At 40.8% G+C, this 15819-nt stretch overlaps 2 protein-coding genes across 3 annotated transcripts; both read left to right on the forward strand.

The window, feature by feature from the left end:
* The first annotated feature begins 9 nt into the window (after nt 1-9).
* Nucleotides 10-2903, forward strand: LOC117733776 (glycine N-acyltransferase-like protein 3). The gene is given in 5 exon segments (XM_034537655.1): nt 10-97; nt 840-898; nt 975-1101; nt 2305-2373; nt 2376-2903. Coding segments are annotated over 5 exon segments (687 nt in total). The 3' UTR covers nt 2720-2903.
* A 3804-nt stretch (nt 2904-6707) lies between these two features.
* spsb1 (splA/ryanodine receptor domain and SOCS box containing 1) lies at nt 6708-14475 on the forward strand. Of its 2 annotated transcripts, XM_034537837.1 has the most exons (4): nt 6725-6826; nt 7817-8037; nt 10535-11435; nt 12927-14475. In XM_034537837.1, the coding sequence occupies exons 3-4, from the start codon at nt 10742-10744 to the stop codon at nt 13052-13054; spliced, it is 822 nt and encodes a 273-aa protein (XP_034393728.1). In that variant the 5' UTR covers nt 6725-6826; nt 7817-8037; nt 10535-10741; the 3' UTR covers nt 13055-14475. The 2 variants fall into 2 exon arrangements, with proteins under 2 accessions (XP_034393727.1, XP_034393728.1); XM_034537836.1 differs by lacking the exon at nt 7817-8037 and having other exon boundaries at nt 6708-6826.
* Nucleotides 14476-15819: the final 1344 nt, after the last annotated feature.

A 15819-nucleotide genomic window follows, 5' to 3' on the forward strand; every position in this document is an offset into this window, starting at 1 on the left:
ATTGACACTATGAGAGTGTGTGAACTTCTGACAGCTGGCTGCTCTGTTGTGGCGAATGAGCTGCCGCTCCGTCGGCTGTCGGTGTCGGCATCAGCCAGTTTGCTCTCTACAGAGGTGTCGAGGCAAAGCATAATGCACAGATCAGCTTTTACAGGGACACTGCAGCCTTGATTAGGCCTTCACAGAAATTGAATATCAATTCCAAGCATTCCTAAGTAATATTTCAAGATAAACTGTAAGTTGTGTTTTGGTTTGGATTTCTCTTCAACATTGTATTTAAGTTGGCTGCAGTTAAATGTCCACACTGTAGTGCAAGTTAGGGAATACAGTATATTTCTTTGAATAGTGAATAAAGACTTTGGACTTTGGGTTTATCTTATCTGTTGCAGCCGTATATGTGCATGCCATTACGCTGTAAACAAACTACATTGCACCTATAAATATTTCATTTCGAGGCTGAATTTGCACTCTTTTCTTTACGTTGAAGATCTTCTTGGTAGATGCAAGTTTACACTGAAAAACAAAACAAAATGATCATCTTGAAAGCATGCATGCATCTTCATTTGATTAGAAATCTCCTGTACAAGGAACTGCCACAGCCTATCACTGTAATGCTGCTTGTTTTCTATTTGTGTGATTGTGGGCCAGAAAACAATACTGTGTTTCATAGAAAATGTGCCTTTCTACTGAATAGTTTCCAGTGTTATTTTTGCCATTTTCCTCTGCATAGATGGCTAGCAGCTTGCTATTTTGGTCTGCTCCCTGCTGCATTGTGTTCTGCGTTTCAGGTTCTTGGAGGAGTGTTGCATATCCTCCACAATAATCTGTGTCCTCTTGAGATGTGTGTGTTGACTCCTGGCCTACATTCACTACTGTCATTTGTTACCGTCAAAAACAGGTATGGCACAGAGGGACAAAGATAACTAGTGGGCTCCTCCGGAGTGGCCTGTTGATGTCTAAATCTGCCTGTGAAGCGTTTCAGTAGCAGCTACGGGACGATTCCTGACATCTGCTCCTTCTTCACCAAGAACCCGGGAACTCTGAGAAGTCTGCTGCTTAATGAGAGAGCCGTGAACTGGAGGAATGGACTCAGATTCAGAGGTGGAACGGAAACCAACAATGTTGTGAGTCGGTTTCTTTGTACTTCGACTTTCTTTGTACTATTTAACTGTAGCTCTCAGCCCCAACAACATTAAATACTAGGGAAGACATACATCTTTACAGATAGTTAATAAATATATACTTTAATAAATAAATTTGTGTAGATTTTAGCAAAGGGCACTAAAACAGGAATACATTGTGCATTTGTTGAGAACTATTTCATCCATGGATTAATACACACTCTAATGTGCTATTGAGCATTTTTGGCAGCAGGACGCTGTCTGTGGGCTCAAATCTAAATGAACTACTGTAGCTCAGTATGTCACTAAGATATATTAGTCTTTGGATACAATACTTTCAGATTAAAACTTGTTTTTCACGAAAGCTGACAATAATAAACAAAATATCACCAGGCGTATTCTTTAAACTTAAATGTGGACTGTTCATTATCGGGCCCATTTTTATTTGCAAATAGTAAACGCATTGCCACTGCAGTCTGTCCATTAAGGTATAAACTTATTAAGTCCATATAGTGCAACAGGGCGGGCAGGTTTAATATCAGAGAAAATACAACAATGTAGTTTTGAGCAACAACTACACAATATGTGTTTTTTTCCCCAATCAGATGATTCTGTAATTTTGTTTGCCAAGATTGACGATGCACTGGTCTTATATGTAATAATGATATTGGCACAGATACTCATACTTATTAAGCAAATTGGGTGTTACAATTGATCTATACTAAATACAATACAGTCTTTGTCAATGTCTTCATAACTATTTTGCGTCACTGCGTTCGACCAACGTTACCTTATATAAAACGTATTGTCATGAGTTTCATGCAGAGTGATACAGTATGCAGATTTTAAACCCTGGGATCAGATTGTTATTTTCCTTGGGTAAGTACAACTAGTGAGTTCATGAGTCCCTTTGCTTATGTGTTTCTGAAAGGTATACCAAGCTCACATTGTCATCTCATCAGAGCGTGCCTCTCTCATGGGGCTTGATATTACAGAATATGGGGGTTATAACATCTTCATCTGCCCCAGCCCGGAGAATATGGACCGGAGTGAGTTTCTGAAATGTATTCATGACCTCAGTTCAAGGCAGCTCCATTTTATTTTGTAGCTATAGAGACTATGATATGCATTTTCTTCATTCCTCTTCATATTTTGTGTTCACATTCTATCCTCTGCCGACCAGGAAGGTGTTGCCGCTGCCAATTTCCATTCTGGATGAGTCCCACGCGGAGCTCGTTGCCACACACCTGCCTTACGGAGGCAGCCGGGAGAGCCTCAACCACGTGAGGGCCTGTATCCGCCATCTGCCAAACCACTGCGTGACGGATGAGGAGGGCCGGCTCGTGTCGTGGATGCCGTCTGACGAGCTGTGTGAGCTGAGGATGGCGTTCACTCTACCAGAGTACAGACGGGCCGGTCACCTCCTGGCTCTGTCTCTCGCTCTGATCCGCAGGATGAGCTCGGCGGGTCTGCCCGTCTACTGCAACATCAGCCAGCAGAACCAGGCCGCCATTAACGCCATGACCAAACTCGGCTTCTCCACTCGTCCCAGTATGGAGGAGATCTCAGTGCTGCTAATATGCAAGGACAGAGTCTGAGTCTGAGGGAGCCAAAAGACAATACAATCTGGAAAAAGTGAGGTTTTATTGTAAAAGTTGAAAATGTTACAGTACTCAGGGAATGCTGCACTTTAGAGAGTTTAGTCCAGTTCTGATAGCAAACTGCAAATAGAACAAACTCAAAAATAACATTTTCTGTGGCTTAAGGGTGAAATGTGATGAATGCCAGCCATGCTGATCTTTTTTTATTCACTGTAAATATGTGATGTGAAAATAAATCTGTAAGGACAAAACCAAACTTCATTTGACCCTCTGGCGTGTGCGTAAGATCTGCAGATTACCCAAGGAGGCTCTCGTCCACCTGGGACCCCTCCCTGGAGGTGTGCTGTTCCCCTGCTGATTGTTTCTTTGTGTTTTAGCAGCAATGCACCACTCAGGTCTGCAGGCCACTTGACAAATGAGCAGCGATCTGAGCAGAGGGGATGTTCGTACTGCACCACACATCCTGTCCCATCCACATCCCCCTGCCCTGCAGTGGTGCACCTCTTTTAACACCCTTTCCTTTCTCGAGACCTTCAAGCGCTCTTCTCAAAGTCACACAAGTACTATACACTCTAAATGCATGCTTGCTGACGCAGGCACAGCTAAACACAAACCTGTACATTTTCAGTGCTGCTTTTTTATAGAAATATCAATCTGTATTGTAAACAAGTTGCACAAATTACCATATTGTATACTTTAAATACTTTAAATAATTTTTTTGTTTTACATTTATTTTGGAATATCATGACATAACATAACTGTATGATATAAACTTGTCAATAAAGCTGCAAATATACTATTTTGTGAACAAAAAAGCTTTTCTCAAGGAATTTTTATATCTTTTTTTAAATTAAATTATTTTGTGGGGTTTTGGAATGTTAGTTTGACAAAACAAGAAATTGTAATTGGCCACCTATGTCTCTGAGGAACTTTGACAGACATGTTTATTATTTTATGACATTTTATAGACTAAATTACGAAATGATTATTTCAGAAAATAGTTTATAGGATTAATCTGTAATAAAAAAAAGTGTTTAGTTACTGTGAAAAATGTTGTGATAAACAGTTCATATAGAGGTTGAAAAATAATTACAAGTGGTGAATATTTTTAAACCTTACTGTCCATGCACACTACTCTAATAACTGAAGATTCATTTTAGTGCTATCAAATGATTTCTGCTTTACAAAGCTGGACTGCACATGTCTTATATTGCAAGCCATCTCCTGAAATATGAGAGGTCTTCTCACCTCCAGCATGAATCTGTTTGAATGCTCAACCTCCAACACAGTCAAAGAGGTGTAGGGCCATTTTTTACCCAGGAGAGTTTTATGCAAGCGGCCTCAGTTGCAGATTTGTACTTATCTCAATGCAAAACACTTGAACTACCTGACTACTGAACTAGTTATGTGACTTCATCAGTATGTTGCCGGCAACTGTAACCATCACTTGAGGACAGCATCCACCCACTGGCCCTTCTCAGAAACTGCAGCCCAGAACAACTGAGGAGCCGAGAGTCTGACGCAGCATGCGATCATTCTCCTTGGCTGCGAGTGCTGCTCGGACTTGCCTTGCTGCAGCTGTCCACACATAACCCCCCACCAACACCATCCATCCCAACCCCCCTATAGAGGCAGTGCACTCTGCCAGCCGTGGAGTGGGACGGACTATCGATCCTGCTGAAATGATGGTTTCTAAAAGGGAGGCAGTAAGCATGTCTACGCTTCCCTTCTCAACTGTGGAGGGGGCCTGAGATATCACCAAGCTCAGCACATTGCGCCATCACTGCATGAGAAAATGGGATTTTCACCGCGAGACAAGCTGAGGGGAAGGTAATTCAAGCCTTCAAGCTATGTTCCCCACCCAGGATGTGGGTGGGGAACACAGTGGACGAATAAGGTCATTTTAAATGTCCTATTAATTCCTGTACTTGTCACAGATGTCAAATCAGATGCCAAATGGTAAAAATCTGCATTAGCGCTGAAGTTAAGGACATGAAGAGAAGGAGGATGTTCATTCAGTAGTCAATCATGCATTGAAGAGCACGTCACATCCAACTTGTATGATTTTGCAAGGAATGTTATTCTCAATGAGTGATAAAGGAATGAAGTAGAGCTTTATGCAGGCTGATTAAATAATCTAATGTGAGGCTCTACACCTCAACAAGAAGGTTTTTATTCCAGAGAAACCACTAGATGGCAACAGTGTCCTCCTATTTCCCAACGCTCAGGTGAAATTTGGTGCATGCATATATGCTGTGACTCACACGGGGCTGCAGATTTAGAGGGAATTTACAGTTGTTAGTGTTTGTTACACAAACCAAAATTAAACTGTACTTATAATTGTTTACTGGTTTCACTATTTCAGGAAAAATGACTGTGCTTGTTTCCATGAATGAATGAACTTGGTTGTTGTAAAGAAGCTGCTGCTACTAAAGATATTTGTTTGAAAGATTAGAAGTGACCGCATGAATTGTGCGGCAGATGAAGGTTGTGTGCTGGGTGCTTTGTCCTTGACAGTCACCACTTGACATTCCCCTGGGGGTCAGCGTGTCAGTCAGTGGAGTATGATTTGGACTCACTAAGCAGCAGTAACTGACGTTTAGGATTTTCACTCGTCTTAACGCCACTCCCTGCCTTTTTGAAAACCGTGTCAGCGAGGGACTGAATCAGGTCAAGGTCAAGTTGAACAACAAAGTGCCCCAGTGTGTTTCATTGTGTGAGCAATCGTGGCTCACTGCTGCTGTCAGGCCCCTGCTGAAGTTGGTCATATGAGTATGTGTCTGTGACAGACTGGAGTGTGAATGATCAATTATATACTTTCACCATCACACATCACATGCATGCCCTTAGGACAGTCAATAATAGCTTAGTTCTTTCCAATAATGCATTCACGGAGGACACGAGTACACAGGAAAACATAAATACATTTTTTTTTTTGGTATAGATATATACAAAGCACAACCCAACAGAGTCCTACAGACAACGTGTAAATCCAAAGCAGCTTTTTAGAGTGTCGTTATAAATGAAGGTGACACGTTTTTCCTTGTTGTCAAACTAACAAAGACGTGAATGAACAGTGGTTTTGTAATGTCCGACCTGACTTGTTAATAAGCATGTGAGCTTCAGTGTAATAATCACAGTTTCCACATTGAAAGAATATGTGATGTGTGCAATGCACTGGACTGAAGTCAGTTTGATATTTGGAAGAGGCATTTCAGTGGAAAATACGTTTTTACCTTTAATTTCGGTTTTAAGATGACACTGTGTGTTCAATTTTGTCTGTATCTATATTTTTGTGAAATAAGGGAATACATATCTATCCGTTTATCTATCTATCTATCTATTATTATTTTTTTTTTACAATACGTGATATTCCAATTGGGTCCATTGGATATTATTCTGTAGCTACAACCCAAAGCTATTCTAAATTTAATAACCAATTTCCCTTTGAATTACAGCTGCGAAGACAACTTTTTTATGTGTGTGTTTGTATATATATCCTTACAAAAAACATGAATCTAAACATATCTAGTATTTTAATTGTTTCTCAACATGAGCACCTTTTACAATCTTAGTTGATTTTATCACAACAACACACTAATATTAATTATAGCATTATTTGTCGTGCAATGTTTTTTATTCGTATTGTTATATAAGCAATATATGTAGCAGCCACAATGCGTTTTAGGATGATATCTAAGAAAAATATATTTGTTGACAGGTTTTTGACACATTTTTTATTAAAAAAGTACTACATTAAAAAAAACAACGAGTTTTCGTGAGTCCTTTTGAATTTAAAGTGTTTGTGAATGTGATTTAAATTTTCTAAAAGAACATTTTAAAATCTTAAAATGTTCAAAATTATGCAAGACAAGTTAAAGCTACATGTCAACCGTGTTTATATTTTCATGAACACATTTACAACAACAAAAACACGACACCCGCATAAACTGCACTCCCAACACGAGGCGGACTTCACTCAGGCAGAAGGGAGGTCCTAATCTCGCAGAGCAGCTGGGAGCGTTTGGTCACGTGACAAGAGAGATGCTACAGAGCAGCCATCATCATTCCACCCAATTCATGTGCAGCCTGAAATGGTCAAAGGTAAGACTACAATGAGTAACTAGGGGACTCCTTTGAAGCCTGTCCCGGTCTCAACCTCTCTGTTGTGTCCCAGGTCACGAGGTTAGCTCGGTGCCTTTCACCCCCTTCTCTCCTCTCCCTGTTTTCTGCTTCTATGGTGGCTGCCGAGGCGCCTGTTTCACTTTCTATGCGTCTCTTTACGTCACATTTACATACTTTACATGGAAAACAACCGTTGCAACGGGTTGTCATTTCCCAAACGACCGGTTGAGGATGAGTAACGAGTCGGTTTGTCCTCGCGCCTCATTGGCACGAGCCATGTTGTGGGGCTCTTCGTGCTAACGCCGAGCCGCTGGTTGTGTAACAAACGCTTGGGACGCGGTCGAGCTTCAGGTGACGTGATACGGGATCGATATTCCAAATCAACGCTTGATGCACGCGCTGCGCGTGTGGCTGCGCGTGGACGTAGCGTGAGCACACGGCTACCTGGCCCTCGAGTCCACGCGATGAGTGTACGTTAGCTAGCGTGACGAGCGGCTCTGGGGTAACTTTGCCCAGAAGGCCTGTCCGCTCAGGTAAAAGTTATTGAGGTGAGAACTTACTTCCCTTAAACTCCAGCAGGACTTGTTCCCTTCCCATAAGTGAGGTGCGGCTACTAGAAGATACGTTTTTGGTTGAACTCTTTATGATGCTGATTTACCTTCTTTTAGTATGGTCATTCTGGAGGCTGTGGTTATTGGTGCTATCGTTCTTTTAAAAAAAAATGTTGTTTGTATATTTATATCAGTTGGTCTAAACCAGTTAACAAGTTAAATAGCACTATAAACTACACCTTCGAAAATGACCTGTTCATAACTGAACAAAAAGTACCAACGATGCCTCGCACAGTTTTAATGTCTTCATAGGACGTAGACAAGTATTATATTCTGTAACCGTTTTCTGCTCAACAGCCTTGTATCTGCACAATGGATGACTGTCTGTGGTAAACCTTGAGCTTTGTACACTCCGCAGGTCAACAAACAAGCCAGGGCTTAAGTTCAGGTGGGCCCGGTCTAAATTGGGTCTTACAATAGAGAGAAGTGTTTCCTTGGCTCAGCAAAACCAGCGAGCTTTTCCTCCTGCATCTTAATAAGCTGCTAACCAAACCAGGGGCCCAGGAACCCCAACCAGGCCAGCCCAGGATCCTAGCCCAAATATATCCCTCCACAAGCCACCTATTGTACTACTAATGGGTATGTTTATTTTGAAGTCCATGGTAAATGTGGGAAGACCTTTTTTAATTGTGTCTGTTTTGTGCATTGTACGGTGGGACTTTGCTATAGGGAGAGGAATGGTGAACTTCTGGCTCGGAGTACAAAAAAAGTGCAAATGAACATGTTCCCCTCTCCCTGAATTTTGGACAGGCATTGAAAAAGAGATTGTTTACGTTCAGATGCTGGCCACCCGCTGCTTGCTTTCTCTTCCCCCCTGTTTTCCAATCACTGTAGAGACATGACCCATTTAAATGGTTGTTTACTTGCATTAATAGAAGAGCCAAAGCACTCAATGAACTCTTGTCTACAATTCAATTAGAGTGGCCTTCCCACATTACACAATGCTCCCTTCAGCCTCGCCGCAACACGGGCAGAAGTACGAAGACCAAGGAGCAGCCGTAGTCACAGGTCCCCATAAAATACTGCCCTGACTGTTGCCCTGACTGTTGACCTGAAGTAGTCCTTATTGGCCTTCAGATGAGTTTCAAGTGAAATGTAGGCAATAGCTTTGAGAGGTTGGATTCAGGCGCTGCAAGAAGTGCCCCACCAAAACTGGTCTTTTGTAATGGAGATGTTGAAATGAAGCACAGCAGGTATTCAACAGGCCTGTGTTGTTTCTGAAACTGTTCCTGCCTCAAAAGAACTCCGGTCTCCCTCAAACATGATATCACTCTTGTTTTTTTTAAGCCAGACGTTTTATTACTGCTTTTCCTGTTGCGTTCTGACTAGACAACCAAATAATAAGAAATGGCTGACGTTTTTTCCGCTCAATTTTTTTTCTCCTATTTTTGGAGATGGTGGGAATAGTAGCTAAGTAACGTGTCAGCCAATCGAGGGCATGGGATCTTCCTTTGTGCTGCTTTTCATGTAAATTTAGCTTTTGATAAACTAACAGTATTATACAATAACATTTTCTCATGTTTATACACTCGTCAGAAAATGACTCTTAAGTAGTCCTCTGTCAGGATGGCAAGCACTTTATGTTGTAGCTGCTTGATGACTTGATTGGAGACATCCTGTTATCACAACTTCTAGAATTGACTCTTATCAAGAAAAGCTGGTCAAGAAGTAATTGTGTAAAATTGAGGACAACTAATCAAATCAGGTTTTGTTTTTCTTCATCTTTGTGCGCTCTAATCCAAAATGAGTCGCTGAGCAAAAAGAGCACATAACATGGTTGTTTACCAGTTAGGCATTTAGAGCTCCTAACAACAAATGGAAATGATTGTTTAATAAACAATGTAGAAGCTGATGATGAGAATATTAAGATCAATGTTGCTCTTCTATCAGACGGTGTACTAATTGATGATCTAGATATTGTACAGCTGCTGGATCTATGGATCATGTACATTAAATGTAACTGTATTTACCTTGTCATAAGCAGACATGCATGCAAACATTTATAATACAACTTTTAAAAATGACATTTTTGACATTTTGTGAGTAGAACTTTATTCTTTCATCAAACAACAAAAACATGAACGTTGAATACAAAAGGTGTATTCCCTATGATCACAACCCAATTTTTTTTTTGTGTTTTTCCCTGAATCCTTTCAGGTCTAAATGCTTCATCAATGTCCTCCTCACTGCTGTAAAAAGTTAGTCTACTGTATACAAATAAACTTGGTATTAAAATGAACATGGCTTCAGTTTACCAAGTAATCAATATGCTAGGTAATGACAAACAGTGTTGGGAAAGTTCACTTTCTACATGAACTAGTTCAGTTCATAATTCAAAATGTTGAACTAAGTTCACAGCTCCAAAAAATGAACTAGTTCAGTTATTTTGTTCAATATTTTAGGATCTATAATTGAAATCTCTATCTGTCTGCAATACCGCTCTTGGCCTCTACGCAACTCAGCGCTCTCACACTTGGAAGGCATAGGGCAGAAACGTTTAGATGCAACACTGATGACCAAGACGTTCAAAAACGTTTATGTATCTGTCAGACAATGTTCCCAACCAGATGCATTCAGGGTCCAGCTGAGCTAGGCGTGCATAGTCTTCTCAACTGCATTTAAGTTCCCTGTTATATGCTTTTGCAAATAAACTTTTTTTTTTTTTCAAAATTCCCGTGGAAACTTTCCGCCCCTTTGCAACCCTAGTAATGATAATGTTGTTTGTGTAAATTTAGGTGTTTGTTTCCATCTTAGATTTTACTGCCAGAAACTGCCTTCGTTATGTTTTATACGCTAAACATCACGTGAGAACAGACATGTTTTAGGCTGCTCAATAGCTCTGCAGATAATGTCTGTTGTCTACTGATTTAATCGATCTATTTAAAACGGTACATTTACCATTAAACCAGTATGATATAATTACAATGTTGTCACACTCAAAGGGCATGATGGGGATGGACTCACTTATGTTTATCTTGCCATTGCTTTGTAGGATCTAATGTTTCCTGGTGTAAAGTCATTTGCTAAGATAATTTAATAATGATCTTGGTTGTCTTGTCTGCTTTTATCTCTCCAGGTAGGCTCTGAACACCTGGTGTGACCATTGCTGTCTGCAGCTCGTGACAAGAGGAAGCAACAAACCTGCTGCTTGGGTTGCAGGAGCACAGTGGATGAGAGGTTCTGAGGTGGATTTCTCCCCCCATTAAGTCTTTGAGGAGGAGGAAGAGGGGGGGGGGAGGAGGAGGAGGAGGTGGAAGAGGGAATTGCTATAACCACCCAGAGCATGGGGCAAAAAGTCCCAGGTGGCATTAAAACCATTGATATGCGGGATCCAGCATTCAGCCCCCTGAAGCTGGAGCTACAGGCCCTGAGTCACACCAAGCCGTCCCGACTAGATCTGCTGCTGGACATGCCACCTGCCAGCGTAGACGTCCAGGTCCAGCACTCGTGGAACAACGATGACCGCTCCCTGAACATCTTCGTCAAGGACGACAACAAGCTGGTGTTTCACAGGCATCCCGTGGCGCAGAGCACGGATGCCATCAGGGGTCGCGTTGGCTATACAAGGGGACTGCATGTGTGGGAGATCAGCTGGGCTATGCGCCAGAGGGGCACGCACGCTGTGGTCGGAGTGGCTTCGAGTGACGCCCCGCTACACTCTGTGGGCTACACAGCTTTGGTGGGAAGCAACGCCGAGTCCTGGGGCTGGGACCTGTGCAGGAGTAAACTCTACCACGACTGCAAGAATCACCCAGGAAAAACCTACCCGGCCTTTCTCGAGCCAGACGACACCTTCATAATACCAGACTCTCTTTTAATAGTGTTGGACATGGATGAGGGGACTCTGGGTTACATAGTGGATGGACATTATCTAGGGGTTGCATTCAGAGGACTTAAGGGCAGGAAACTGTACCCTGTGGTGAGTGCCGTGTGGGGACACTGTGAAATAAGAATCCGGTACATAAATGGACTTGATCGTAAGTACAAACTTTAAATGTTTGAAAATATTCTGTTCCTCTTTTCTCTCTCTCCTGTCTAAGCAGGACATATTCCTGCAGACGGTTACTGTAGCGCTGACTTGCATCAGTATTCTCCAGCAATTATGTAATGCTACATGTGATAACATGACATTTGTATTCTTGCTTTGCAGGCCAGAATGCATGTAAATGAATATTTAACATATCCATGAATACCTATATGTGAATGACGTTTCTGTGTCCTGATCTTAGTAAGGAGTTAATAACATAAAATAAGTATTTCAGTATAAGGTCCTTGGATTTAGTCTTTTGTAGGATTTACTTGTAATTCTTTCTAACACATTAACTGCACTTTGTCTTTGTTTTTAAAACTAGGCGGTGGTGCCTCCATTATAGATGTTAGTGCTTATGGCTTTGAAAACATCCAGTGGTCCTTAATCTTGATGTCCAACGACTAATTTTATATATATATATATTTTTTATTTTTTATTTTTTATTTTATTTTTTTTTTTTTTTTATTGGACAGTTGCTACTTTACTCCAGTGGAAGGATCATGAGCTTTCAAAACATGATGTCCTACCCTCATGTCCCAAGTGCTGTGTGCTCATCAGAGTTTTAGCTCAGATCCCGCGACCTAGTTTAGGCTTGTGGAAAGCGAGCACTACAGAGGCAATGATATGCATAACAGCCTGTTTCAATTGTATAGGACATTTCTCACTGTCGAATATAGACTGGAATTACTGGCATGTTAAAGAGTTTGCATTACAAAATATAGTTAATCTTTTTGGCACTTTGGATTCATTATGCAGTGTCGGCACTGCAGCTAAAGAATAAGCAGCAAGGAAAGCAACAGTTTTATCTATATACCCATATTGCTGGTGAACTTCAAAAAAAAATTGAATCACACCTTTGTGATTTTGCAGCTGTAATTCAAAGGGAAATTGGTTATTAAATTTAGAATAGCGTTGTTTGGCTGCTTAAAATAAAATGCATGCATCTAGATTTGTGGCTTTTGTTCAATTAAAGGGAGTTTGTAAAAAATAAAACTATAGGTACTGAAACTCGGATATCGCACTGCAATGGCTATTCAAGAAGCCCAACCATGCATTTCATCACGTTAATGCCACCTCCTGGAGTGTTGGTTTGTTTCATTACATGAGGGTGGATTTCACGTCTGTGTGAAGTTCCTCCTTGAATAGTCTTCTTCTAATAGAGGTGGCATGAACTGAAGTCAACATCTTCATTCATTAAAGAGTTTAAGAATGCTTAAAATGTTGGATATCAAATTAACTGGAGGCAACAACTTTTCTTCTAAATGATTTGTGAATATCTTAGTTAATTTTTTATTTTGCACAACAACTTCGTTATGGCCCACAAACACATGAGCTACCGTCCCTTTAGTTAAGTATTGACATTAACTAACTGCCCACATGAGATTCAGATGCAAAAATACTTCTCCTCACCCCTTTCCCCCCTCTTGTTTCCCCCCAGCTGAACCCCTTTCTCTGATGGACCTGTGTAGACGCTCGGTGAGGGTGGCATTAGGAAGAGATCGTCTGGGTGAGATCCATAGACTTCCCCTGCCGGCGTCTCTCAAGAACTACCTGCTCTACCAATGACGCTGACGACCCCGCCGGTAACGACACACTCGGCACACCCTCGTCTCTTTCTCGTGTTTCTCTGGGATTCCTCTTGGGTTGAACCCGTTTGACAACATTGCTCAAGCCTCCTGGACTGACTCAGCCTTTAACAAGTATGCTTCTGTGACAGTTGGCGGAGACCTTTTTTGAGTTTCTTATCCTGTTTTTATGACTCTTTGCAAATGTATTCTCAAACTTTATAAAATCAGGAATCACTGAGCGCTATGCACATGCTGATCCAGACGATGCCCTGACGGTCAACATGTTGGTGTACCTCCTCCAGTTTGTAGGTTAATGTGGCATTTGTGGTCGGTATCTCTGCTGTGACTTTGCTATTAGGAATTTCTATCTCGTAGCCTTTTTAAATTGATGTGTTATTGATTGTGCAAAAACTAAATTGTGTGATGGAAAGTTAACTGAGTTGGTGCACAAAGCACTGCCAGCATCTGACCACAAGGTGGCAGCACACATTTCTGTACAGACTCAAATGATATTATAGTTTTTAGAAATCATGGTTTTTAAATGAATACTTATTAAATTGTGGTTAACAGAACATATAAGAGATGCTGACCACACCCCATCGTGAGTCTGGAGTGCAGATGAATGCACTGAGGCAGCTGTAGAGCAGCTCAAACCTCTCACTGTACTCACTGCGATTCATGGAAGTTTGCCCCATTGCGTACCATCAAGGCATCCGACAGGAAAGTCAACAGCGAAATTTTAACGTATGGTTAATGTCACTGTGATTATTTGTAGCATGCATCTGCAGGAAATCTTTCTAAATACAATCACGTCTTTTAAAAAAAATATTTTCTGTCACTCCTGCTTTTTGTAGTGCAATAGTTTTCAACCGCATGCGGTCAGGGCCCAAGAGTGCTGTGTTTTCTTGTGTTTTTTCTTTTTTATTCAACCAGTCTTACCATCAGCTGATTTCACTGGTTTGCACATATTCAGCCAGAGAATGGAAACTAACCAATAAAATATCCACAGAAGTGGTTCTTTGTGATGAAAACCTGCTACTCTTGGGTCTCACTGGCACATAGCTGAGAACTATGGATGTAGTGTTTGTGTTATTACATGTAAAGGGCAAAAACTATGTAGGTGGACGGCGTTATTCCTGAATCCACAAACTTCAGATTTAGGGCACCATAACCGAAAAAGACAATCTACAAAGTGCTGCACAATGTAATAAAAGATCAGATTGCCAATATATTGTCAAATGCCATATCATAGACCTGTTAACTAGTATTTTTAAATGTGCAGATGTTGTCCGTATTCAGCGCTCAGCTGGATGTGGACACACTGTGCCCGATTCTGTTTTCCTTGATTGCGTCTTCCATTTTATTTGTATTCCTTGTTGTAGATTTGTTTGTATCTATTAAAGTTTATTTCAAAGTATATATTGTCTATTGTGCATTGTACAGGAATCCACTGTGAAAATGTCAACACGCTACAGGGGACGGACAAAATATTAATTGCTGTATTTAGGCAAAATCATGAAATGCTTTAAATGATGACTTAAGATAATATGGAGTAGAATAAACGCCTACAACTTTCATGGAACTGTCTAACCAACATTTAAGTTATATTGGCTGGAGTTCATACAGTATTTCAAGTTTATATATGCCAAATTCCTTTAGCCATTTCAGGGTCCTGGTAATGTGAATTCGTAACACCTCTGGTTTTCTTACTGTGACATGGCAATGTGTCCGCTGGCCAATTGGTACAGGACAACTTGGAAAAATACCAATGATGGCGGAGGGAGACTACTAAGCGCTATATAATTTATTTATTATTATTATTATTATTTCTGGGCCAACTGAAGAGAGGCTGTGATGAAGCATAAGTTGGCGTATTGAAAAGCACCCATGGAGTTTGGTGACTTTACTCAACCTGATCAGTGGTCTAACAGGCCACTATTTGACAACACCTGTGGGTGTGCAGGGTCTTTAACCTTTCAGTCACAGCATGTGTTCTTTAAGTGCATGTATTTACAGTTGTTGTGCATTTTATGCATACTGTATATTTCATGTATTTCCTCCTTTTTTGTCTTGTGCATTTAGATAAGAAATACTTTGAGAAGGATTCCCAAGCAACCGGCTACAGGTGTTAAATAAAATACCATTTTAAAATAATAAAATGGCACAAACTATCCCCTTTAAAAAAAGGCCATAAGCGAGTTAAAAAGCAGGGATAGTATGGTACATTGGGGTACACAATTGCATGTACACTTTTAAACCACACTTTAAACTTTAAAACAAAGTAGATGAGAGAACATTTAAGATTCACTGCCTCGTATTTGAATTGTAAAATACATGTCACGTCAGTGATTGTTGTTAATCATCAAGATTTGGCTGAATATTAAACTAGCCGACCTCCCCTGAAATACCAATGAAGGTAAGGCAAACAGGTTAGAAGCTTTCGAAATGAAATATATTAAAGTGTACTTTAGCCAAGCACCAGTGGAAACGGATAGTGGGGGGAATAGAGTCTCTCTCACTGTTACACCAGTCTCACATACTGTGACAGTTTCCTTGAGGCACTTTAATCCCTGTAATGGTTTAGCTTTTAAAAAGCGGCACAGGATTAGGTCCAGCTAAATTAGTTGTGTTCAGCAGCTGCTTCAAATAAACAGGGATTTCTGAAAGCACCCAGTAAACCTAATTATATCTACATTTCAGCTGCAACTTAAGGTTAGGCAGAGCTGTTCTCCAGCTGTATGTTTCACAGTTGGTCACATGGTG

This window comes from Cyclopterus lumpus, chromosome 7, assembly GCF_009769545.1.
Source record: "Cyclopterus lumpus isolate fCycLum1 chromosome 7, fCycLum1.pri, whole genome shotgun sequence".
In the NCBI taxonomy this organism is placed as follows: Eukaryota; Metazoa; Chordata; class Actinopteri; order Perciformes; family Cyclopteridae; genus Cyclopterus; species Cyclopterus lumpus.